The following is a 23,967-nucleotide window of genomic DNA, read 5'->3' as shown; positions in this document are numbered from 1 at the left end:
CTGTTGTTGATAGCTGAGATTTGGTTATAAGCTGAAAGCAAGATGAAATAAATTCATTCGTGTTCAGTAATTAAGCCAGTTTGTAATGACCCCATGTAACTAAAACAGAAGAGACACAGTATATACACCTAAAGCAACTGAAATAGTCTGCTGGTCTCACAGGGATCCTAAAAATGCAACATTTGTTTGATGACACTCCAAGGTTTGTTAAAAAAACAAACAATTTCAGTCAACTTTAGGATTTTTTTCACAGATCTTACCAGTATGAAACATCCAGGGGGTGAAATGCATTTTTGGCGATGAGGTCAGCCAAGAAGGACTCAGTCTCTCGACATGCTGTCCCATTTCCGATGACAACCTTGGTGCAACTGACAAGTGGGTAGAAGACATGAGGGCAAAAACATAATCACTACAATATCATCTGTAAATATCGACAAACCTTTCATATTTTTAAAACGGCGCACTTCGTATGCAACAAAAATGTGTCGTAGTACCTGTATTTGGTCAGGAGGTGACGCAGTTTGCCAACTGCTTGGGATGAATTATGCAGGTACATCACATCTGTGTGAAGAATCTGACCTGAAAGCACATTGACAAGACATGTTTACTACAAATTAACAAAATAAATAAATAAACAAAATAATGCAATTATTAGAGATAATCATCACGTAAACGCATAAAACGACACTTGATACAAATTGTTATGTGGAAGTATATGACAAATTATTATCTTATTAATATGTTGATATGGATCATCAGATACATAGGAAATAGTTTAGTAAATAATCTGAATAACCAAAAATGGCACCACAAGAAAATAAAAAAGGGAAACAATATAACAAGAACGTAGAACGTAGCTCTATATTGCACAACAAAACCAGAGTATTCATAATTATGTTGCACTGGACATCTGTTTTTAATATCTGTTTTTTCAAAATGTATGATTCTGTTAACGGTATAAAGGTATAAAGGTATTAAAGCCACTGCTTGCAAAACGTGTGCATTCATTCAGAAATTAATTTTCACACCATAAGTGATACTTTTCACACATTTTATTATGACTAAAAAAGTACAACATTTTGGCAAATGACCACTTTAGAAGTGGAGTTCAATGACTAGATTAATAGAGTAGCATTTATAATGGCCGGGATCATTTCAGCGTACCTGGTCTATTATTAAATAAAGTCACATTGTATTGCAAAATGTACAATGCAGCTTGATAAATGAAAAAAAAAAAATCTAAAACAATATTCTATTGTGGATAAATATATCGTTGTATAACTGAGATGGCAATTGCTGTTTGACTAGCAGGATATGGAAAATGCTATTTCTTAGGTTTGGTCTCACACGGTATATATGGTTGTCAAAGAAGACCATGAAATATATGCAGTGTTGCTGTGTAGGAATCATTTGCATAAGGGTGGTTCTATCAGGATGTTTAACACCAAAGCAGTGGCCACATCACACCGGTGGGCTGACACCTGATATATGCCTCTTGAAAGAGTATCTACATGGCCTGAAGCCACACAATCACTGACCCAGAGGGTGGGACCATCCATGGCACAGTGAGGAGCCCCTCCCACTGCGGGGCATGCTGTGATAGACACACGGTCACATGTAAAAACTCATGCACACAGCAGTCATCTACCAGAGTTATGCCACCTAGTATCATGTCACGTACCGGCACACAATTTTATTTATTTATTCATTTTTTTTTTTAGTTTAACGAGAGGAAGTGTTTCAGGTTGGGAATATTTTTCAAGTTTTCACACTGAAATGATGAAGCTGAAGTATGGATGTGTCCATGCACACTACTCTTACAATACTAGATTGATTGGATGGCCTTCATTAGTCCCGCAGAGTCATATATAGAAGGCATGTATGCCAATGTACATGAAAGGTTCACAGTTGAATTGTCAGAGAAGGGTCAAAGAAAAAATACCAAAATAAATAAGACGATAAATAGCTCAGCATCTAACCTTCTCCCAGCATAACGCTGTCTTTACTTACTAGTGGGTGACAGGATTGCCAGCTTACAACCATGTCTGAAACCAGGGTCCACACCCATGACCACACAACCCCTCACAGGTGACACCAACAAGCGCTGGCGAAGGTTCCGCACAAACATAGCGATGGATTCTTTCTCTGCCACGCTTGTTAGTTTGGACCTTTAAACAACAGACAAAAGGTTGTCAATTTATCATTTGTTCAGACTTCACTGACCTGCAAAATAAGAAATCTACCGGAATGTTCTGGAGAGGAATGGTAAAATGAGTCGTTTATATGAATCCTCCACCGAGTTCTTCAATATATCAAAGAGTTCTTTAACAGCAAACGACTTGGGTCGCCACCTGCAGGGAAATAATCGAAAAGATTAATTTAATCAAGTACAATTAAAAACAACAATTAAAACAAAGGAATACAATGTCTTTTCTAATGACAGAGACATACAAGATAATTTTGAATAAAAAAGGTTAAATACATTTTCATTTTACAGTTAATATTACAAGTTCCAACATAAGTCAGGCTGTCAGTCAAGCAAAACAAAATTTAATGCATCAATATTTGAAAATATTAGGTTATCACCACATGAATCTTTCGTCTCAGGATTACGCACTGCATCAATAGTGAATGGTTGTTGCACAAGATGTCAATCTTTACATCTCAGTTGACCAATTAAGCAGAGTTACATAACAGGAGGCTAGCTTGACCTGTTGTTGATACACCACCAGGTGAAGTTGTTCTTCACTCTGTCGGGAATGTTCACCTTCACCATCAAAATCTTCAGACTTTCTCCTCTGTTGATGGCCAGCACCTGAACACACACAAAAGACCATAGCTGTAATTTATAAATAAGATCAAATAGTCATCATGCAGGTACACATACAGAGACACAAACAAATTTAGATGCTCTTTGGGTGGTGAGACCTGCAGTTGGAAAAGCTGAAGCAGCCATTGGCCATTACAGTGACCTTAGACTATAGATGCATATAGAGCAGATGTTTAAACGGTGACGTTGAGGATAGGTGTGCAGTCTCACAGCAAGAAGGTTGCAAGTTTGACTCTAGCAGGTGGCAACCAACAGGAAGAAGTGAACCTGCGTCTTTCCTAAGTTTCTCCACGTGCGTGCCTTTTCTCCTGGCACTCTGGTTTCCTCCCTCAGTCCAAAAATGAGTAGTAGTGACTCTAAATTTTAAGTAGGTGTGAATGCTAGTTTGCTTGTATGTAGCCTGCAAAAGAGGTGTCCCCTGCTTTTCACATATAGCTGGGATGTGCTCTCGCCTCCCGCAACTCCAGTAGGAATAGAGAAAGAGATGAGATGCCCTGAATTCACAAGGTTGTGAAGCCCCAACTCCCATCATTTCATCAAATTTAAGAACCTAAATACAAACACTGACAAAAACATGGATAGTATTGAGTCATAATCTGGTAATTATTTATCCATTTTTATTAACGTTAATTAATGTGCAGAATAAAAACAGGTTTGATTCTGCACTTTCCTATAAAGAAAGGTGTTGTACTGGCATTGTGGTGGAAGGCGCGAAACCATGAGTGGTGCGTGACACAAAACAAAAAGAATCAGCTGTGGTTTGTTTCAGTTGTAGTTATGTACTGCAGGATTGGTGGCTGGCTGAAATTATTTCTGCTTAAGATGCTTCTCAAAACTTTAACAGCACAGACACTCGGCAGTCATTTCGGGTCAGAGGTGATTAAAGCTGGGATTAGCACAGCCTGAAAGTCTCTCACAGGGACGCCCCAGTGCTGTCTATGGGACTTCAAATACTTCTATAAAAGCTACATGATGTCTGGTTTGACATCATTTAAGACCAGAGAAATATAAGCAGGCCAGGATCCTGAAGACAAAAAACAAGACAAAATTGAACTATTTTGGGAAACAAGCCTGAAGTTTCCCCGATGGCCTGATGTGCCTCGTCCGCCTCAAACACCCTCCTGCCATCACACAACTGTTATGTGCTGTTAAGCAAACAGTAGTAAGTGTCTGACCTTTTCAGTGGGAACCTTTTGCTCGCTTCAGCACAGGGAAAGGAAAAAAAAAGACGTCAATCTGGAGCCCAAGCGGAAGAAGCAAGCTGACAAATGCCACCACAATGCCACCATCAGCATCAGGACCGCAAGGCCTGCCCCCCACCCAACTCTTCAGACCCGTGCCACAACCATTAGTGCTTAGCTGCACCCTCGAATTTACACGGCAAAGGCGTGTATTAATGCGACGGAGCTTTTCCTGAATGTTGATGAAAGTTGGATTTCTCCACTGTTGGCATGTTTCTGCCCCGGGCTGCTGCGCTGACTGTGATGAGATTTCCCAAGTGATTTCCATCAAAGCTCGGAAGTTTAACAAGCGCTGAAAGGAAGCACGCTAAACACCTATTGGTTCATTTGAAAACAAAAAGCCTACGAGTCACGTCAGATACTTAAGAGTAAACAAGGCTGGAATATTTTTAGTCTAAAAAGCTCACACATATTTTAGATAAACTTACTGTCGGAATGAAAACATCCTCATAGGTTATTAACTCTGAAAACAACATTGCGTAACTCCTCACTAAACTGCTTCCCATTCACCTGCAGATCATTATGAAGAAGAAGAAAAAGAACACGAAAACTAAACACGAAAAAGAAGAAAATCTAGTTTCTAATCTGATTCTCAAGCGGGTTAAAAAGACTGTGTAAGAATGACAATAAGGTCGCACATCAATTAATACTCAAAGACTGCAGATGAAGGATACACGTATGCAAACTATGTAAGCAAAAGATATATTCATATGTAATTTGTTTTAAAATGTTACATGTATTACAAGCACATATATAATCACACAATAAGCAGCCGGAGTGTGTCCTTGCTTGACTTCTATCCTGTTGAAAATCAAGTGTCTGTATGCATGTCTCTCAGTTTCTGCCTGGATTGGGTCATTGCTTGGACAGAGGTTGATCTCAAAGGAAGGATGATGTGAGACAGAGAGAGAAGTGTGTATCTCCTTGCTGGATAAGCTAACAGTGACAGGTGGCGAGGTTCCGGCCAAACTCTGACATGACCAGACAGACACGCCTTCCTCGACCGTCCACTCACCCCAGAGGGAGGGAGGGCAGGCAGCCAAAGTCTGTCCTCTCACTCTGTGTCTCCTTGTCCTTCTCACCCTTCCTTTTGAGGAACTCTCATCAACACAGCCACCCACATGTAAACAGAGAAACTCACCGAGGAATAATACACAACAGTTCAGGACACATCTGGAATTAGCGCAATTCAAAGAGCATTTTAAATTATACCAAGTAATTTTCCTTACTATCTCAACTTATGAAATGTCAAGCATGAGAGCAGAATTTTGGATCTTTTTGTTTCTTCCCGCAACTATTAACAATAATTCAATATTTGTTACATTTCTGTCCTACTTGACAATTTCTAATTGAAAATTAAAAAAAATATGTTACTGAAATATAGATTACCTATTTTGTCTCATGTTACTTTGCCTTTTCATTATATAAGCTATTTGGGTTTTTTGTCCACAAATTCATCCCATTATCAAAAATGATCATTATTTGCTTCACTTCTCTTGGTTTGACATCCTAAAATAAACAGTAATAAAAGTTTAAAAAAAGTTTAATTTTGTAGCCCATTAAATTGTATCGTCATGGCAAAACCATTCTTGTCCAAATCAATATTTATTATCATTAATAAATAGTGTATAATATTTAAGGATTAATTTATGATACAATGAGGTTTGCTTTTATTGGTACATTTGATGGCCCACTCCGACAGCAGATCATAATAAAGGTCATGTTTTAAATTAAATTTAACAAATAAAAAGACAACAAAATTTGTATTTCTGGGAGAAACTCTCAAACACACTTAACCAAAAAGAAAAAATGTGTTGTGTAGTTGAACTTTGTTGTACAGTTGCATATTGCTGGTGTAGACTTGAGGATTGTTGCTCTGTATGGCTGCTCTGCGGATCATCTGTGCGACACATCCTCTTATAGGCTGCTTGAATATGAGGAATTGATCTATTGATCAATCAAAAGTCATGATGGGTGCAGACCTTCGCAAACTCTCTTAGGTTTATGTGGTGTCTACAATGGGAACTATTCAACAAACTTGTTGGTGCTACTTAAGAAGCTTAAATCTTAGCATAGGTCTTCCACTTATGCTTAAAATAAGTCATCATTTTTGGCCTCACGATCTGACAGAAGACAGTAGGGTTCCAAGACCGTCCCTCAGATTGCGTGGCAAATCTAGTACTCCACAACCATTTGATGCACCTAACACTTCTAATTTGGTTGATATTAAAGCCACACTATTTCAGATTTACATCACCAAAACTCACTGAGGCCACCTGCTGTATACAGAGATGAGGGATGAATAATAGTTTATATCACAATCGCACAACCATTTATGCATGAAAACAAATTGGACATGAGTACTGCACAGTCCCATCACCTTTCTGTCATCAATCAAAACAAGCCATTAATTCAATGGAACAGTTCCTGTGATTTCAGCTCTTCTCCAGGCAAAACCCCGACGTGAGCGCTTATCTACCGCTGATCAGAATTCAAATCTGATTACTTTCCGCAGCATGATGAACAAATTCACGCAGGCACATTGATTACTAGTTGCCAGGAGGTAAATGTGTGGCGTATGAAGACAGTCCGGGATCAAATCTGATAGAGTTAAGCCTGACCTAAGCATTTCAAACAGATCTGTCACCAGGCTTTAACTTCAAATGATTAGCAGCTCTCACGCATCTTAACGTCCTCACTCAGTGAATGGCTGGACTTTCCTTTTACGCATGTATCTATGAAAAATACAGACGTTTTTAAATCCATTCATCCTTCAATATCAAACAGCGGCTAGATGACGGCTTTTCAAGTGACCCTTTAACTATCTGAAGTCAGTGTGGAATTAGAAAGAGTTGAGCAGTATGTGTTCTGACCTTTCAGATATATGTATACAAGGTCATTCTATTTATTGTCTTAACAAGATAATATTCATTACTTTTTAATGGTTACTGGCTAATAGGCCTCAAATACAGAAGCAGACAAAAATTCAGATCACCGGATCACTCCCAAAATTGCATCATTTGTTTCTTGTGCCATTTCAGATAATTCCTGAAAACGTCATCCAAATCAGTCCATAACTCTTCATGTCATCTTAAACACACAGAGAAACAAACCAATCCCGTCAAAACATATGTATTTTAGAACCTAAAACCTGTATTCCGATTTTATTTATTTTTTTAAGGAAAATAAATTCCTAACTAGCGCAACATGTATACAATTATTCTTACCAGAGAAAAGATTGACTCATCTCAATGAATCATCACAAACTCTTGGCCTATTATACGAATGTCAATGGTCAAACGCAGATCATTATCCATCCATCCCTCTCACTCCCTCCATCATCCTTCAACCTCCATCCATCCATCCATCCCACACTCTCTCTCGCCCCCATTCCTCCCTCCATCATCCATCCGTCCTTAACCTTCATCATTATTACTAGTTTTTTGTGATTTAATTTCATGTCTTTCATTATGAATTGTCATGTTATGTTATGTTTTAATTTCTTGTCATTTTATTCATAATTTTGCAAGAATAAGTCGACGACGTCGTCATTTGCATGCTCATACCAAAAAGGTTTTTTCCCTTGTAGTCTGAGGTGATCTGTCGGTGAGGTTTTAAGGTTCACAGTTCTCTTTTAATCATAAATGCCAGCTCTTAACGTCTGACAAAGCTGGAGCTTAATAAAATGTGATGAAGCAAATGGGCAAGTGTGTACTCACACACATGCCTCCTGTCAAAACATATTTCCCACCTGCTCTCCCAACCCGCCGACTTGATGGCAAGAAAAGGTTCATTTTAGCCGGAATCTGACAGCTAGCAGGGTCACAGCAGTCTGAGGATTAACACTCCATGACAAAGGCGAGTCATCGAATTAAAGGCCCCACAAACACACGAGAGGGGGAGAGGGGAGGTGTGGAGAGTGTTGGTGGGCTGCGTTTTCGGCAGGACGAGAGGAAGGGAGGTCTGTGGAGAGCACGACAAGTAATGTACAGAGCTCAACGTCACTCATCTGTGCAGTGCGCTCTCTCCCTCCCTCTGCTCCCTCATCTCGTCCCTCCATCCGCCTGTGGGCCCAGCAGCAATAGCTGTCACTAAAGGAAAGCGCCTGTCAGTCAAAGCGCTCTAATCCAATGGCATGTCGGCAGGGGACATGTCACATATGTTAAAAGGAGAGATTGAGGGGTCTAGCAGGGTGTGCATGTGTGTGAGTAAGTGTGTGTACACGCTGCTGTGTTTGTGTGACTGCATGACTGTAGGGCACAGTGTGGTTGCCAAAGAGTGTGATGTGGCAGAGAGGCTGCAAGTGATGGGAGTTGTGGTGACACAAGAGGCCCAGGACCAACTCTGAGTAACCCACCAGTCAGAGGGTAGACAGGGGGAGAGAGGCAGCGGCAGAGCATGGCACAAGGGGGGTAAATACCGAAGAGCAGTCAGAACTAACTGTGACTGACATGGGTAGCATTCAGAATCAGGCACACATGGAGTAGACGGACATGACACAAACAGAAACAGATGGTGCACATTTATCTGTGAGTGTCGTTAAAAAGCAAGCACAGGTTAAGAGTTAATAACACATTCAAGGCCAATAAAGTCACTTCTCATGGGCTGGACCACAAATATGATCATCTGTTATTTTAGACAACACACAAACATTTGAAGTCCCATCAATATATTCTCTGATAATCAGAATTGAATATGACACAGATGCAGGAAAGTAAAAGGAATTGTCACTCAGCCTTAAGCTCCAATAGTCTTCTAACGTTCAGCACATACTTGAATTAGGGTTTTGGCATTCATGTCAATTAATTGATGTTAAACAATGCGTAAACTTTCTTTCACATTTTTCAGTGCTCTACATCACATGACAAAGCGTGATGTCATAACCAAGATATTCATGAAGAAGGAGTAGAAAATTGACATTTAAAAAATTCAGGATTGAAATACAAAAAAACCTGTTCTGTCCACTCTATGAGTTTTCTCATCACCGGAGCACTTAAGCCCTGATGTTTGAGCACATGAGACCAGATTCAATTTAAGTAATATTAAAAGAGATTTAATTCATATTTAAACGAGATGAATCATTTTTCATTAATTATGAAACCTCTAATTAATTACATTAGTTTTTCCAACAAGTCTGACCCCTAACTTAAACACTTGAGCCCTAGTTTACTTGCTATCGTGTTAGGTAAAAAGTACTTCAATAATAAGAGTGCAGCAAAGATAAAAGAGGCACAGTGATATCACCTGGTGAGGCTGAATCTGCTTGACATTACTGATGAAATCGAGGTAGAGGTGGAACTTGTCGATGTCCTTGACTTTGGAATCCTTTGCGCCTGGCTTTTGAGCATCTGGCTTCCCCTTTTCTTTGTTCGCAGATTTGGCCAAAGACGACTGGATGGTCACATTGTTGTTCTCACATCTGTCCACGAAGAGTCCAAAATCAATGAAAGGGAGACTTTGTGAAACTCTAAATCAAAATAGAGGAATGTATGGGTTGAATTTCTTACAATATTTTCACATGGGTTAGAGTCTCCGGGTCTTTGGCGATCATGTCTGCCAAAATATGTCCCACACCTGTCGCCACTTCATCCAGTGATGACAGACCTGACCACACACAAACATTGGGTCCTTATACAACAGTTGAATATTAAGATATGTGGCGTGTGTTCACACTTCAGTAAGACCACAATTTCATTTCAATAATCTAAATATGATTTGGTCATTTAATTCAATAAAATCATTCATCACAATAACACCAAAATCTTAAGAAATATGAAGATATGTACAATGATCTTAAGAGTAGTAAATGATTTCACAGTAAATTCTAATTGTAGTTGATAGATGAATGTTTGATAGATTTTATTTTTTTTATTTTGGCTCATTCAATTTTATGAAGTGTGACAGGTCTTATTACATTCAAATAATCTAATCTGTGATACCTGGAGTATCAGGTTTCACCCATGCCTGTAGGTCAAGCATATGTGGGGCTTCTATCAGCCTGGACGCGGCATCATGGAGGCCAAGAGCTTTTGCTCGACAGGCTTTTGTCTGCTTGCTGCCCTTCTTGTAAGGAGTATACTGGAGACATGAAGAACAGCACGATAACAACACACAATCCAAATCTTACTGGTGATTATTATATAATTTGAGGACATGACATTTTCTCTTACCACATGATCCAATTCATCAGTTGATTTACAGCTCCTGAGGCTTTGCTCCAATTCTGCCGTTAGTACTCCGTCTTTACTGAGCGTCTGTATCACCGACTGAGTCTTCTTGGCCAAAGTACTGGACAGTAAAACACACCAGTTTCAATAAATTACAAATCGTATGACGAGTGAGGACAGAGAGCAACACCTGAATTAACTCATAAAAATAACCGAAAGTAGCTTATATTCTGTCAATCAGCACCACCCAGTGGTCAAAAAAGCGAACACGTTTTCTATATCCAAAACGTCAATTTATTTTACGGGCTTTTAGACGTCCATTCAAATCTCATTGGAGAAATTCTTAGGCAGAAAAACGTCAATGGGACCTGGAAAAGAACATGAGACTCTAAAAACTACAATTACGTGGATGATGTCAAAATGCACATTTTGATTCCAAAGCCGAATAAAGGTTACATTTGCATCACTCAAACTCCCGTCATTATTGCACAATGGATTAAGATCTGTACTCTCTGTAATCTTCCATATGCTAAGCATTTACTACCGAGTGAGGTTTCTCTTGAGAAATTCAAGATAATATTTAATGAAGAGGTATGGGAAAATACAGGCTCAGGATGGTATCTACTATAATTGAATCATTACCACAGCTCTTCGTAAACCAGCTGGACGTCGCGCACCGCATCTGCATCCATGTGGTTTATCATCTCTTTGCGGTAACGGACCATAAACGGCACAGTATTGTCCTCATGGAGAAGTTTAACAACATTTCCACACACCCACTGGTCCACACATGTCAGGGTTGATAGGAGCTGCCCAAAAAAACATTCAGATTAAACACTTAAAGGCAAAGTAGAACAAAAGAGGCCAAAATGAAAATACCTCGATGGTGTTCCAGTTCATGTTGAGTTCATTACAGAAGATTTGGCCTTGCCCTGATGACGTTTGTTGTTGACCTGCTGTCCTTGGTTTCTTTGGAAAAGGCTCTCCAAATGTAAAACTCTCATCCAGTTCTTCTTTCTTTGCAATACAACTTGCGGCAGACGGCCCCTCGCCTGCGAGGTTGTTGTCCTGATTGGGTGGTTGCATGATAAAAGATACTCTCTGCAAAAAAAACGAATGAAAACTGAAATAATTTTGATTGTGTTGTTTGGCTTTGCATGTGTGGAAAGTAGGCTCATTTTAAATTATAACAATTATAATAGTCAAAATAAATGAAAAAATGTTTTACACATTAAAAAAACTCTAGCGGTTTGGTAGTCAAAAAAACGTACCTCCTCTTTCATTCTGATATTTGACGCATTTGATTGATCATTCTCTTCCTTTGGAGCATCTATATTGGCTTTGGTTTGTTTCCTCTTCACTCCAGCTATTCCAGAAGACGGCTCCTTCACCTCTGTACCCTCAGATGTCTTCTTCCGTGATGCTCTTGGCTTTGCAGTCCTAGGTGCTTTGGGCTCCTTTGGTTTCGGGGCTCTCTTGACCACTCTCCTCTTCTCTCCCACTGCTCTTGGACCAGTGTTCTCTGGTGTCCATTCTTCATTTTCATCTTCACTGCTTACCAAACCGGACCTGATGAAGCACAGAAGGTAAATAACAAGAAAATTGTACAGTGCTGCTGAAGTTTATTTTTTCCCAATCAAATAATATTTGACAAATAAAAGCTGCACAGATCCTTCCATGCAAATCCCTTTACAGCACACTGTACTGCTCAGCTGACGTCATCAATCTTATCCTTACAAATGTAAATATGCTGAACCTTTGATGGTCTGAAGAATACAAGAGCTCATGAATAATGAAAACAAACCGGCTTCTCAGTATAATACTTGAGGTACGCCTAAGAATGGTAAGTGAAACACTTACAACTCTGAATCTGACTCTTTGTACTTTACTGGTTTGGCGTTCGTGGTTCTCCTCATCGTCATCTGTTAAAAACAGACAAAATGCTTAATGAATTTTCGTCAGTCTCGCGAAAGTATGAAACAAACAGTCTAGTTATATTAATAGAGTCTTGTGAAAGCAGCGTCAGTGAATCGACTACTAGCAGTAGTTTGCTAGCTGTCAAAACACGTCGCTGTGATGTTTGATTTCGAATTTGGCGCTTCCAGGTAAAACAGCTGAATAACACTGTTGAACACAGGCTTTAACAGGCCATACCACAGCCATAAATGGGTTTCGTGAGAGCATGAAAACTATGTTTTCTTATGGACATACAGCAGCCACTTACTATAATTGACGTACGTGTTCTGAAAAGCACCGGTTTTAGAGAAAGGCGCTTCCGTAAACGAAAACATGTTTCATCGCTCACAGCGACACCAAGTGGGCGGGGTTTTATTGCACCCACAATTATGAACGGTGTCGGTGCAAATGTTACCTTAGGTCTGATTTCCTCACACAAAGTTACAATATTCCTTAAAATACTGGTGCACATTTAGCAAAATCATAGATTTAGGAATGTTGCTAAGAAGACTATGTGCATATAGATGAAATGATTGACCATTAAACAGGCCTTTAAAGACCAAACACTGCGGACCTTGCGCTCTGGCTGTGGAAGAGAGACAGAAAAGGTGGAATTCCTGAACCTATTTCCTCAGCTGTTCAGTCATGATTAAACAGTAGTAAATTTCAAATTCAACAACAAAAAAAAAACACTGTAAAAGTGCTTGAACCAAATAAGATTTATTTTCGAAGATGTTGGGAAATAAACTCCTCAACAACACAACACCCCTGAACTTAAAAACAAAGGCAACATCATAAAGACTCATTGTATGTTACAGAGAAAAAATGGAGGCATTATTTTTTCCAAGGACAAAACAAACAGCATGCAGGAGCTGTGTGTAATGAACGGAAGGAGGTCATAATTGTCAATAATCACAAAATGGTTCCAGTTTCACCAGAAACACAGTACAATGCTGAAAGAAAGCTTAACATAATAATTTAAAAAGTTTATCTAATTTATCCAGCAAATGCAGTGAAAATAATTGTGGCATACGCACATTATTGCACAATATTGACCCTCAGTAACAACCCAAGTGCAATAAGATAGCGACTTCCCAGCATAAGTGAAATCTATGAGTGAATAAAGCTACAAATATGGCATACCAAGTTAAAACAAATGAAGGCACTGAATGGTAAGATATCAAAACTGGTCTTAAAGTGCACATATTTCAGTTTTCATACAATTTGTCTCACTTATTTCCCTGATAATGCTTTAAAAATGATAGAGCTTAAACATTTTTCTGTGGGACTGTGGAAGACTTTCTAAAAGCTGGAAAGAGATTTAGGGATGAAAACACATCACACTGATGTCATCCATTAAGGAAAAGTGACTAAACTTGTAACTTTTAACTTGTAATTTCAGAACACTGAAGGGAAAACACAGAAAAAACAGGTTCTTCTTTGAGAGACTTTGTCGATGAAGAGGTCGAGAATGCGGACTGTCGCTGCTGTTGGTGGTCTTTGAGATGAGCAGTTGATCATTCCCGCCAGAAAATATTAAGGTACCATATTTTACTTTTGTCCACCTTTCAGACTGCGTAAGTAGTCCTTAATTGTGTTTTCAACATCGGGAATCTGGTAGTTTTGTGCCACGTAGATCCCAGTACACACGCCAGCAAAGACACCCATTACGGCTGATGAGCGTAGCTTCGCCACAATGTACCCCGACAGGAAACCTTTGAGAAAGGGAGACGCCAGCAGACTGCCGCCCTGAGGAAGATAAGATGTTGAAGTAGCATCAATATAGCATCCAGACTGATGAGCTATGACAATTCCTGCATTTTTCTGAGCACAAATATTTCTTTGAAAACCTAAAAGGTGTCACACTAATGTCTTATACAGCCAAAAAAACTGTCTTACAGCCGGAATTCCAGCATTTATTTCATCTTCCATCCGTTTCTGAATGTCCTCAAGTTGGTCCTTCAGCCCCAACAGGTCCCTGAGCTGGTTTGTAGGATCCTGTGTGAAAAAAACAAACAATAACATATAAAATAAGATCAAGCAAAACGTTTAATAAATGCAAAGTGAACAGTTTCCTTTAACATATACTACAACTACACTGAAAAGCCAATGGCACAAAAAAGCTGAAAAGCAAAAAGTTGAGCAGCGTTGTTTCATCATTACACTCTTGTCTTCAAAGTTCCAATAGTTATATTATCAGATTCCTCTCACTCGTCCAAGCAGCCTATCAGTTTCTGTGAACACATTCAAATCACAGCTGCATAAGAATGTCTGAACAAACCCCAGAAACGTATCAAGATGTATTAAGTTCTATACGGTCCAAATTATAAAACAAGTGTGGCTTTCTAAACAGTGCCATAGTAAGGGCGTGGAGTATTTATTTTGTAAAGGCGAAAGTGCTGCAGGAACCCTGCTTAATATTGAAGAGGAGCAAAGGTGGATCAGATCCAAAACTCCAGCTAGTTCTTCAATCTGCTGAATCGTGACCAGCCATGAAACTAGAGCAACTTCAAAGCCTTTTCGCCTTTGGGCCCTTTTTGACACGTCCTGACTGCTGCATGGAAGAAAGATCCCACAAGAACTAAGTAACAACATATGGATTGGTTCGAAGTCAAGGCTGTCAAAGTTTAGCATGCCATCCATGTATCAGGAACCACTTTGTTTACCTGAACCAGCTACATATAGCAATCGCGTCTAACAAACAACGACACGTAAGGTTCTAATTCAGGTTTGTAAAACCGGCGTTAAAGGGATACATTACGCTTTAAACTTGGTTCAAACAACTGTGTTGCGACTGTTGACAGCAACGATGCTAACAGCTCAAAACGGCAGTTTGGCATGAGGTGCACACAAATCAAAGAGTTTTCATCATCCATCATTCGGCGCCGTGAATGAAAAAAAAAACTTACACACACGATTAAGATAAATACAGACATATAAACATAAAGCAAATTTGAGCGACCTTGCTGTTTGCCATAGCTGTCTCCTCTTGTTCTCTGCGAGCGTCTCTGAGTTTCTCCGCTGCACTGCCCTCTAGTGGTAGATGTGTTCATGTTCAATGATATAGCGCATGGCTGTTATTGTTAAGGATATAATGATGATTTTAATACAATACAAAGCTACATTTTAAAGTAGCTCGCCTATTCACAAACATGCAAAACCACCTGAGGAAGTTGAACCGTCGGAAGGCTGCGGGTCCGGACAGAGTTTCCCCTGCCATCCTGAGGCATTGTGCTGCTGAGCTGGCTCCAGTGTTCACTGACATCTACAATGCTTCCTTGGTGTCCTGTCATGTTCCTGCCTGCTTTAAGGCCTCCACTATCATTCCTGTTCCCAAGAGAGCCAGGATCACAGGACTGAATGATTACAGACCGGTGGCACTGACGTCTGTGGTCACGAAGTCCTTTGAGCGCCTGAAATCTATCACTGCTTCTCACCTGGACTCATTGCAGTTTGCCTACAGAGCCAACAGATCTGTGGACGATCCAGTGAACCAGGCCCTACATTTCATTCTGCAGCATCTGGACTCCCCAGGAAACTTTTGCCAGGATCCTATTTGTAGACTTCAGCTCTGCCTTTAACACGATTCTTCCAGCTCTGCTTGAAGACAAGCTTCGCCAGCTGGACGTGCCTGACTCCCTCTGCAGATGGATTACAGACTTCCTGACCAGCCGGAGTCAGCGTGTGCGGCAGGAGACGACTGTCTCCGACACTCTGACCCTCAACATCAGGTCTCCTCAGGGCTGTGTTCTCTCTCCATGGCTTTTCTCTCTGTACACCAACTGCTGCACCTCCAGCCACCAGTCTGTGAAGCTGATCAATGGATGACACCACCATCATCGGGCTCATCTCAGATGGAGATGAATCGGTTTACAGGAGGGAGGTGGAGCGGCTGGTGTCCTGGTGCAGTCACAACAACCTGGAGCTCAATGCCCAGAAGACAGTGGAGATGGTCATAGACTTCAGGAGAGTAACAGTTTCTCCGTCCCCTCTCATGTTGGCTGGTTTATCCATTCCTATTGTAGACTCCTTCTGCTTCCCAGGAACCACCATCACTGAGGACCTCAAATGGGAGCCGACCATCAGGTCCCTCATCAGGAAGGCCCAGCAGAAAATGTTCTTGTTGAGGCAGCTACAAAAACTATGTCTGCCGACGAAGTTGCTGGTGGAGTTCTATACGGCCATCATCCAGTCCATCTTCACCTCCTGTATCACCATCTGGTACAACAGCGCCACCTCCAGGGACAAGAGCAGACTGCAGCCAATTGTGTGTTCTGCTGAGAAGGTGATCGGTTGCAGCCTGCCACCTCTTCAGGACCTGTATGTCTCCAGGACCCAGAGACGTGCAGGTCAGATCAGAGCTGAACCTTGGTCACCCTGGTCATGGACTGTTTGTTCCTCTTCCCTCTGGCAGGAGGCTACGGTCCATCCAGACCAGAACCTCCCGTCACAGGAACAGCTTCTTTCCCTCGGCCGTCAGACTTTTATTTTATTTTATTTTATTTTATTTTATTTTATTTTATTTTATTTTATTTTATTTTATTTTATTTTATTTTATTTTATTTTATTTTATTTATGGATCCCCACTGACCATGGCAATAAATCTGATTCTGATTCAAATTTCCAGTAAAATGTCGTTTAATTGTGCCAGTTTGAAGTGACGTCAACAGAGGCCTCAACTCAGACTCAGCAGAGTGCAAGTGAGAGCTAGCTGAGAAAAATGTATCCAATTATAAGGTTCTCCTCTACAGGGACATGTTTGCAGGCTCATGGGTCTGCATGAAGGAGCAAGGATGATGAGCTTCAGAGCATCAGGTATGAAATTTAAGTAAGTAAGTTAAAGCACAGAAAATGGACATAAATCTTGGTGATAGAGTACTTGTTTTCTTTGTGATAACTCTGGTATCAAATACACAAGTAGAGTATTGACACAGTAGTGTCACTGAATCGGTCATGAAGATACCAAAATATGAAAACAAGTGAAGCAGAAAAACATCTTGACATCCCTTGGTCACTGATGACTGGGTGAAAATACATAATGGACTGTTTCTCCAAACACCTCAGAGAGCTGGTCACCAAAAGCAGGGTGTGCAGAGAAGGGCCCTTAGGCTTTACAGGCTCTTCCAGCCATTTTGGATGAGGCAGCACTTTCATATAAATTGAGTGATTATCAGTGTGACGTGTGAACGACAGTCAGCAAATATGAGTTCACAGCAGAGCACAATGTGAGCGTCAGAAAGTTTTCAAACTCAGCAGAAGAGAAGGTGGAAGATCTGCAGAGGAAAGAACATAATGTAATTGTAACGATAATCCTGTCATCTAATAAAAAAAACTTTCTGCTAGGAGCTACAGTAGGTGTAACTCCAGAGACCCTGGAAGCATTTAATCTTCTCCACAGGACACAGTGTCCATTAACCTTCAGGATTATCACAGAACCAAAAGTGGACCGGAGTATTTAATGGCGTGTTCAACCCCAGACTTGAGCGAGTCATGAATCACAGCTCAGACACTCCTCAGACGTCCAACTGTTTGGATTTGGAAGAAGCATGCGATGGAGGTAAGGTGTCCTCATCTCCTATGCTGTTCCTGAGTTATCGATTCTGGCTGAAGTATGTTTCGTTCAGGAGAGAGGGAGGCGCATCCTAAATTAGTAGAGAGAGCGACGTGAATTGAAGGCTATAGGATGCAAGTTTAAATAAGTGTAACAGGCCCAATAGTTTGACACTTGTGACACACATTGTTTCACAAATTTGAGTTGAGAAAAATGACTGACAGCCATGGTGAGGTTGGTGAATTAGGCTCTCTGATTTAGTGGAGTCCTAATGTGGTAAGCAGACCCAGTGGCGTCATGAGGAGGAAGTAATGAAGGTAGGAAGGAAGGAAGGGGGTGGAGAGAGAAGGAGGAGAGAGGAAGGAACAAAGGGAAGTAGAGAGGAAAGAAAGAAGGCAGGGAGAAAGAAAGAAATTAATGTAGGAAGGGAAGAATGAATGAAGGGATGAAGGAAGAAGGTGTGTAGGTAGAGAAGGAGAGAGGAAGGAAGGACGGACCGGAGGAATTAAGGAAGGAAGGGAAAAAGGAAAGAAGGGACAAAGGAAGGAAGTTAGGAAGGAAGGAATGAAGGTAGGTAGGGAGGAAGCTAGGAAGGAAGGGAAGGGAGAGAAAGAGAGTGGAAGGAAGGATTGAGGAAGGGTTGAAGGGAGAGATGGCTGAGGCATAGGGAAAAAGGAAATAAGGAAGAGAGGAAAGACGAGAGAAAGAATAGATAGATACATCAATAGATAGATCGATAGATGGGAAGGTAGGAAGGAAGGAATGATGGAAGGAATGAAAGAAGGGAGGGATGACAGATGCATGGGGAAAAAGGAAGCAGAGAGGAAGGACAGGAGAGTAAAAATATGGTACCAATTCACACAGTCACTGAATGTAATTTAGGAAAATTAAACAACACACTGTTCCGTTTTCTCCAAACTGCTCCAATATTTATTACCCCCTCACATGACGCCACAGAGGTGAGTGAAAACAATGAGATTCCTAACTACAGTGAATAAACCCTGTTTGTTTTCCTAATGGAGTAGGGGTCTCATAAATCACAGGCCGCTGCAGCACACTAGAGAGCTACTGCTCCCCGCTGATGTGATCAGACTTTTACTTTGCTTTTAAATGAAGATACTGCTGCTGTGCTTTTCAAGACAGAAGAGCCCTTACATTATGACACAGTGAGTTGGCCTGGCTCCAGTGCTGTTGCCTCACTAGCCTCAGTGATCAGCATTCAGCTGCAGTCTCCTCGGATTGATTCTGAGCCACTCACTAAGAAAAATGCGACCGGAACATCGCGGGAGAAGAGAGCAGAAACTTTCTTTATGAATGACTCAGTGAAAACTGAAGCAACATCTCACAACTTTGACAAGGCATAACTCCATAATAAAGCCAAATCAACTCCACCTCAGAGAGGATGAGTTGGATAAAACATTTTATTTTGAAAAATGTTATAAAATAATTTCACCCCATACAATACAGATTGATGAAACTGAAACCTCCACAACTTTATTGTCTTCCTTTAGCGAACAATTCAATTAGAAAAACACTCCATCACACCTCCTTCGTTCACACTCTGTTGCTTCTCTGTGAGAACCTGACTGCAGAATCACTGCAGCACAGTAGTGTCAAGTGCCAAGATGCGACTGTGTGTGCGTGTGTGTGAGGTGTAATAACACTGCATACTGTATGTGTGTGATCTCACTTATTGCAGTCAAAGGTGAGCTCCACACCCATGAATAAACCACTAGATTCTGGAGTAGACAGCCTGTATATATCCCCTTTAATGATGAGGATGAATCTGCATTCTTTACATCTATTATTCAGGCGACCGCACAATAAACAAGCTTCAACAGTGCAACTTTTGGGCGGTTTCCAGAGGTTTCCTGGTGATTATCTCGCCTTAAGGTGACGCCGAATCAGCATCAGCAAGAGCTCTCCCTCTCTCTCCCTCCCTCCTACTTCTCTCTGACTCCCTCGCCAGGGAGACTCCTTATCAGAATCATCTGAGCCAATTTAAGCCCAGTCTGAACCATCACGGAACTCTGGGTTCCTTCAGGATGATCCCACGGTGTAGCCAAGCCAATCTGGGGTTCAGCCACTTTATGAACAGCAATGGAACTCTTTCGGGGGGGAAGTTCAGTCGACCACCTGCTGAAATGCCCCATGGTGTCACTGAACTCTAGGATGAAGGATCCACCTCAGCTTTAGCCCAAAACACTTGTTTGAATCGGATGGAGCTGCGAGGGGTCCGAGGTCCGGTGAGCGGTGGTCAGGAGTTAAGAGGAATCGGTCTGGTGGTTCCAGCTCCCGGCGCTCCAGCCAGTTCCCTCATTTCAGCCGTGCAGCAGCAGGACTACTCAGCCAGCGTGTGGCTTCGCCGGAGGGAGAAATTGGAACATGTGAGTTGATTTGTGTGCTTTACCTCTCAGCTCCTGCCTCCTGAAGATGTCAGTGTGACTAATCCAGCTGTGAAAATAGCTCCACTGGCAACAGCATGCGCTTGCTCTTTGTCTTCGCTCAGATCATCAGCTCAGATCCACGGTGAGCTTCTCACACTTGCACAAACCGGCAAATAAAGAAACTATGCGGTTGCATTTAGGAAAATAGAATTAAGACAAGAGTTGAAATAATCAAGGTATATAATTTCAAATATTAATTTGATGCCTGCAGCATGAAAAGTCTCTGCAAATTTCTGAGGGGAAACAAGACACTTTTTAATGATTTAAAGTAGTATTTTTTAATTATTTTACCGGAATTTTATTTTAAATCACCGAAGAAACTGTTGATTTTCCATGTCTTAGCAGTTTCTCACTGATCAGAAATAAATAGAAATTTGGAGTGCCAAGCAAGAATTATAGAACAGTGATGAAAGTATTGCAGTAATGTAGGACCACATTAAGCAAATATGGTGGAGCCCTGTGGTAAACACAGAAAAGACATAGAACTATTCGGTGGTTTAAATGGTATAAACCGTGAAACACTGTTCAAAAACATTTTAAAATTTATTTTGAGGCCATTTTAAATTAGGGATGCACTGATACCATTTTTTTCCAAAATGAAGAGTGTACGAGTACTTTTTTACTTTTACTTTTTTATTTTTCCATATATATTGTTATTTGAACAACATTCCTCAGCATGTTTTTCTTGTACTTTTCTTGTACATGGGTCACTGCAGTACAAACATAGATTTTACATACTGATTTTCTTGCTGCCGTAAGGTGGTCTCAGTATTGTGGTATCGTGGCCATTCTATGTGTAAGAGTACTCGAGTACTCAAGGCTGGTATTGAACTTTGGACTTTGCTGTTTTGTGAGCGCACATTGTAACTGTGGGGTGTCAAACTAGGTCAAGCAAGGGGCTGAAGCAGAAATCTGAAACTCAGTCAAAGACAGTCCTAACAGTTTAATAGTAGAGTCTCGATTGGGGAGTTTAAACAGACCCTGTCAGTCAATAGTATAAATTCCAGAGAGTCATTTTGGTATGAAGACAGTTCTTTCTTTTCGAACTGCCATTCAGTTTCAACAGAACTGGATTCAGTTTCCGAATTAAATGCTTATTACACATTTATAATCCCTGCTTTCTGGGGTCGGGAAATGGCCAGTTGAAATACAGGCTACCATGGTAGTGACACCTATCATGGGTTATCTGATTTTTGGTAAGTTTTAAATTTTAGTTTTAGCCAAATTACTTGCCAGGATGAATTTGGCGCCTGGGCCTCAAGTTTGACAGGTGCGCTCAGTTCTCATTTTTACATAATTTAAAAGTGAAATAATAATAAAATGTCTTGATATTTACACAACAGAAAACATGCTCACCTGAAAAATGTGTCAGAATTCTTTTTCCATTTGTGGAGTCGTGGGGGCAGCAACCTAGGATGTACTGGCCCAGACATTCCCTTCTCCAGAAACCTCCTTCAGCTGAAAAAAAAAACAAAAAAAAACAAAACAGAAAAGGATAGTCAATGTACTGAGTCACCGTCACCATGGAGCATGGCCTGTACTTCAGCTCATTTTCACCACTGCTGAGGCGCTCTAAGCGCGGCGGAATGGGAACATGACTACTAACACGTGAGAAAAGTGGGTTTCACGTGAAGCCAGATTTGAGGGTATGCCAGCACCAACAATGCAGGGTAAATCTCAACACCTTAATAAACACTATGGTGTTCAAATTTGAACTGGATTTGTATTCACCTATATGGATTTCTTTAACATCATTAAGAGAAAGTCTCATATTGCTGTGTTTCATTCAAAGAAGTTCAGAGTGAGTTCACAGGAGACTTTCAGCATCCAGATAAATAACATCAGCATTCTACTGAAAGCCTTTGGGTTTGTGTAGTGATTTAGTGGAGTGGCAGAATGGGAGGTGTGTTGAATATTTGATGCTGGAGGAGGAAGAGAGCGAGCTGCCTCCCTGCATAAACGGCCGGGTGATGAATCAGCGAGTCTCTTTTCTGCTGACTCACACGAACCGTACAGTACAAAGACCACACGCATGTCGCTCAACATGTGTCCCTGTCCTCCTGCAAGACTTTTGTTAATGACTTAAAGGACGTCACAGTTCCAGCTCGGGCCTATATATATATCTGACAGGATTTATGAGGCTCATCAAAAATTAAGCGATGACATCACTGGACGTCCAGTACAGATTATTTTCAGTAGCGTGAGTGACAGTCTGTGGTGGTGGGCGAGTCATCTTGAACATTGAAATATGAGAAAGTACAGGGAGGGCTTAGCAATACAGAGGCGGAGCTTCCAGAAGCTCAGAGTTTAGCTTTACATTTAGAAACACCAGTGGAGGATGGTGGGTGGAGGCCCCAGGACACACCCAGGGCAGGCAACTGATGCCTCTGAAGATGGCCAAGAGTGGGTGAGGATCCAAACTGTAGTTAAGAACATCAAAATGCTAACCCAGAGGTGGCCAAACTGCAGGGCTACATGCCACCCTTTGACTGTATTTGTGAAGCCCTCATTCGGTCTGAGCAGCATTTATATTTTCCTCCCTTTTTCTTCAGAATTACATCCTTAACAGCATTTATTAATAAATAAAGAAAACACACGAGCGAAAATGCCATGTAATTAATGACATTTTTTAATAGTCTTTGCACTTTAATCCATAATTCGGTTGCCAAGTTATTCACCACTTAAAAAGGTATTCTGTTATTTATTATTGACATTTTTTTAAATAAATAGAATACAATATGGAATCATATACATCAGATGAGGCAAGTTAACTGTATAACATCTTGGAATCTGATTTTATAATATTTAAGCAGCAAAATCCAACATTGTTATTCGTCTTTCTTTCAGTGTTTTGGCTGAGTGGCCGCTCACATGAGTCATATTTTCTAGTGTGGCCCTGAGGGAAATTTAGCCAACCCACATTTCATCTCTTTTTATCCTCATTAAAAATTGAATTATAAGGCTTAGTGTATTGACACGACAAGTTAATGTTATATTAGTTGAGTAGTCTCTGAATACATCTGAGAGAAGCTCAGGAGCCTCATTTCGAAGTTGCTCCCCAAAGAGCAGATCGCTGGACCAGGAGGTCTACGGCCAAAGGAATGAATGTTCCTTCACTTGCTGGGTGACTTCAGCTAAATACAGCAGATCGTTTTAAAGGGAATTAAAGGTGGAGCTGGTTTCAACCACAGCTGGAATGAGCTCTCACCCTCAGGTTCATGTTCTCACCTGCATCTCTTGGATGGAACAGGAAGTGTTGACTTCCTCCTGTCGCCGCACATCTGCCTCTTCTCAGGAGAGTCTCGCTGTTTAATTACCCTTCCTAACTTTTGAGGGAGGAGGTTGTTCTCAGGTGTGCTAAGGCGACAGATAGAGGCGAGGAGCCCATACGTTCCGGTGGATCTGGAGAGGATTTTGTATCGAAATTCGACTCCATCAGGGAGGGCCTCATTTTGATCACATAATTTATGGTTGTCTTATCAATTGTGTATCGGTGAGAAACTAGTTTCAAATGTCATACAAAGATACACAACACATTTTAATCTTATGAACAGGCAACCTTTCAAAGCCAATTATAACCGAAAATAAAAGCATAGTTTCATCCCACTCGGGCGACAGTACAGCCATTTGCCAGTAGGGGGCAACACCGTTCCGTGCCACACAAAACCTAATGTTTACGGTCCTTTATGAGCTGGTCACATATGAGCTGGTCATATAACTCAATGAGCTTTGGTCTATTGAAAATATATGGGAAACAACAGTTTCAAACGATGCT

The 23,967-nt window shown here is 40.9% G+C and overlaps 3 protein-coding genes across 6 annotated transcripts in view; 1 reads left to right on the top strand and 2 right to left on the bottom strand.

Moving 5' to 3' along the window:
- Window positions 1–12,502, bottom strand: part of srbd1 (S1 RNA binding domain 1) — a 48,177-nt gene extending 35,675 nt beyond the window's left edge. Inside the window, exons 1-14 of one of the 4 annotated variants that reach the window (XM_053874966.1) lie at window positions 12,463–12,502; window positions 12,099–12,160; window positions 11,510–11,807; window positions 11,118–11,339; window positions 10,881–11,047; window positions 10,242–10,359; window positions 10,011–10,149; window positions 9,579–9,675; window positions 9,316–9,490; window positions 2,712–2,815; window positions 2,244–2,351; window positions 2,011–2,168; window positions 495–579; window positions 261–368 (exon numbers count right to left, since the gene is read on the bottom strand). In XM_053874966.1, the coding sequence (XP_053730941.1) occupies window positions 261–368; window positions 495–579; window positions 2,011–2,168; window positions 2,244–2,351; window positions 2,712–2,815; window positions 9,316–9,490; window positions 9,579–9,675; window positions 10,011–10,149; window positions 10,242–10,359; window positions 10,881–11,047; window positions 11,118–11,339; window positions 11,510–11,807; window positions 12,099–12,160 (1,841 nt within the window). In that variant the 5' untranslated portion in view covers window positions 12,463–12,502. Of the gene's footprint in view, window positions 1–260; window positions 369–494; window positions 580–2,010; window positions 2,169–2,243; window positions 2,352–2,711; window positions 2,816–9,315; window positions 9,491–9,578; window positions 9,676–10,010; window positions 10,150–10,241; window positions 10,360–10,880; window positions 11,048–11,117; window positions 11,340–11,509; window positions 11,808–12,098; window positions 12,161–12,392; window positions 12,443–12,462 lie in introns of those variants that run through there. The other 3 variants (XM_053874967.1, XM_053874968.1, XM_053874965.1) reach the window with 3 other exon arrangements.
- A 405-nt stretch (window positions 12,503–12,907) lies between these two features.
- Window positions 12,908–15,208, bottom strand: LOC128764803 (SLC35A4 upstream open reading frame protein-like). The gene is made up of 3 exons (XM_053874969.1): window positions 15,157–15,208; window positions 14,094–14,192; window positions 12,908–13,943 (listed from the first exon to the last, which is right to left on the bottom strand). The coding sequence occupies exons 1-3, from the start codon at window positions 15,169–15,171 to the stop codon at window positions 13,746–13,748; spliced, it is 312 nt and encodes a 103-aa protein (XP_053730944.1). The 5' UTR covers window positions 15,172–15,208; the 3' UTR covers window positions 12,908–13,745.
- A 4,509-nt stretch (window positions 15,209–19,717) lies between these two features.
- LOC128765354 (inactive phospholipase D5-like) overlaps window positions 19,718–23,967 on the top strand; it is a 44,599-nt gene continuing 40,349 nt past the window's right edge. The window contains exon 1 of the mRNA XM_053876052.1: window positions 19,718–20,132. Within this exon, the coding sequence (XP_053732027.1) occupies window positions 19,965–20,132 (168 nt within the window). The 5' untranslated portion in view covers window positions 19,718–19,964. The remainder of the gene's footprint in view (window positions 20,133–23,967) is intronic.

This window comes from Synchiropus splendidus, chromosome 9 (genome assembly GCF_027744825.2).
Source record: "Synchiropus splendidus isolate RoL2022-P1 chromosome 9, RoL_Sspl_1.0, whole genome shotgun sequence".
NCBI classification, from domain to species: Eukaryota; Metazoa; Chordata; class Actinopteri; order Syngnathiformes; family Callionymidae; genus Synchiropus; species Synchiropus splendidus.
Note: the sequence above shows the minus strand (reverse complement) of the source record. Positions and strands in the feature narration are given on the sequence as shown.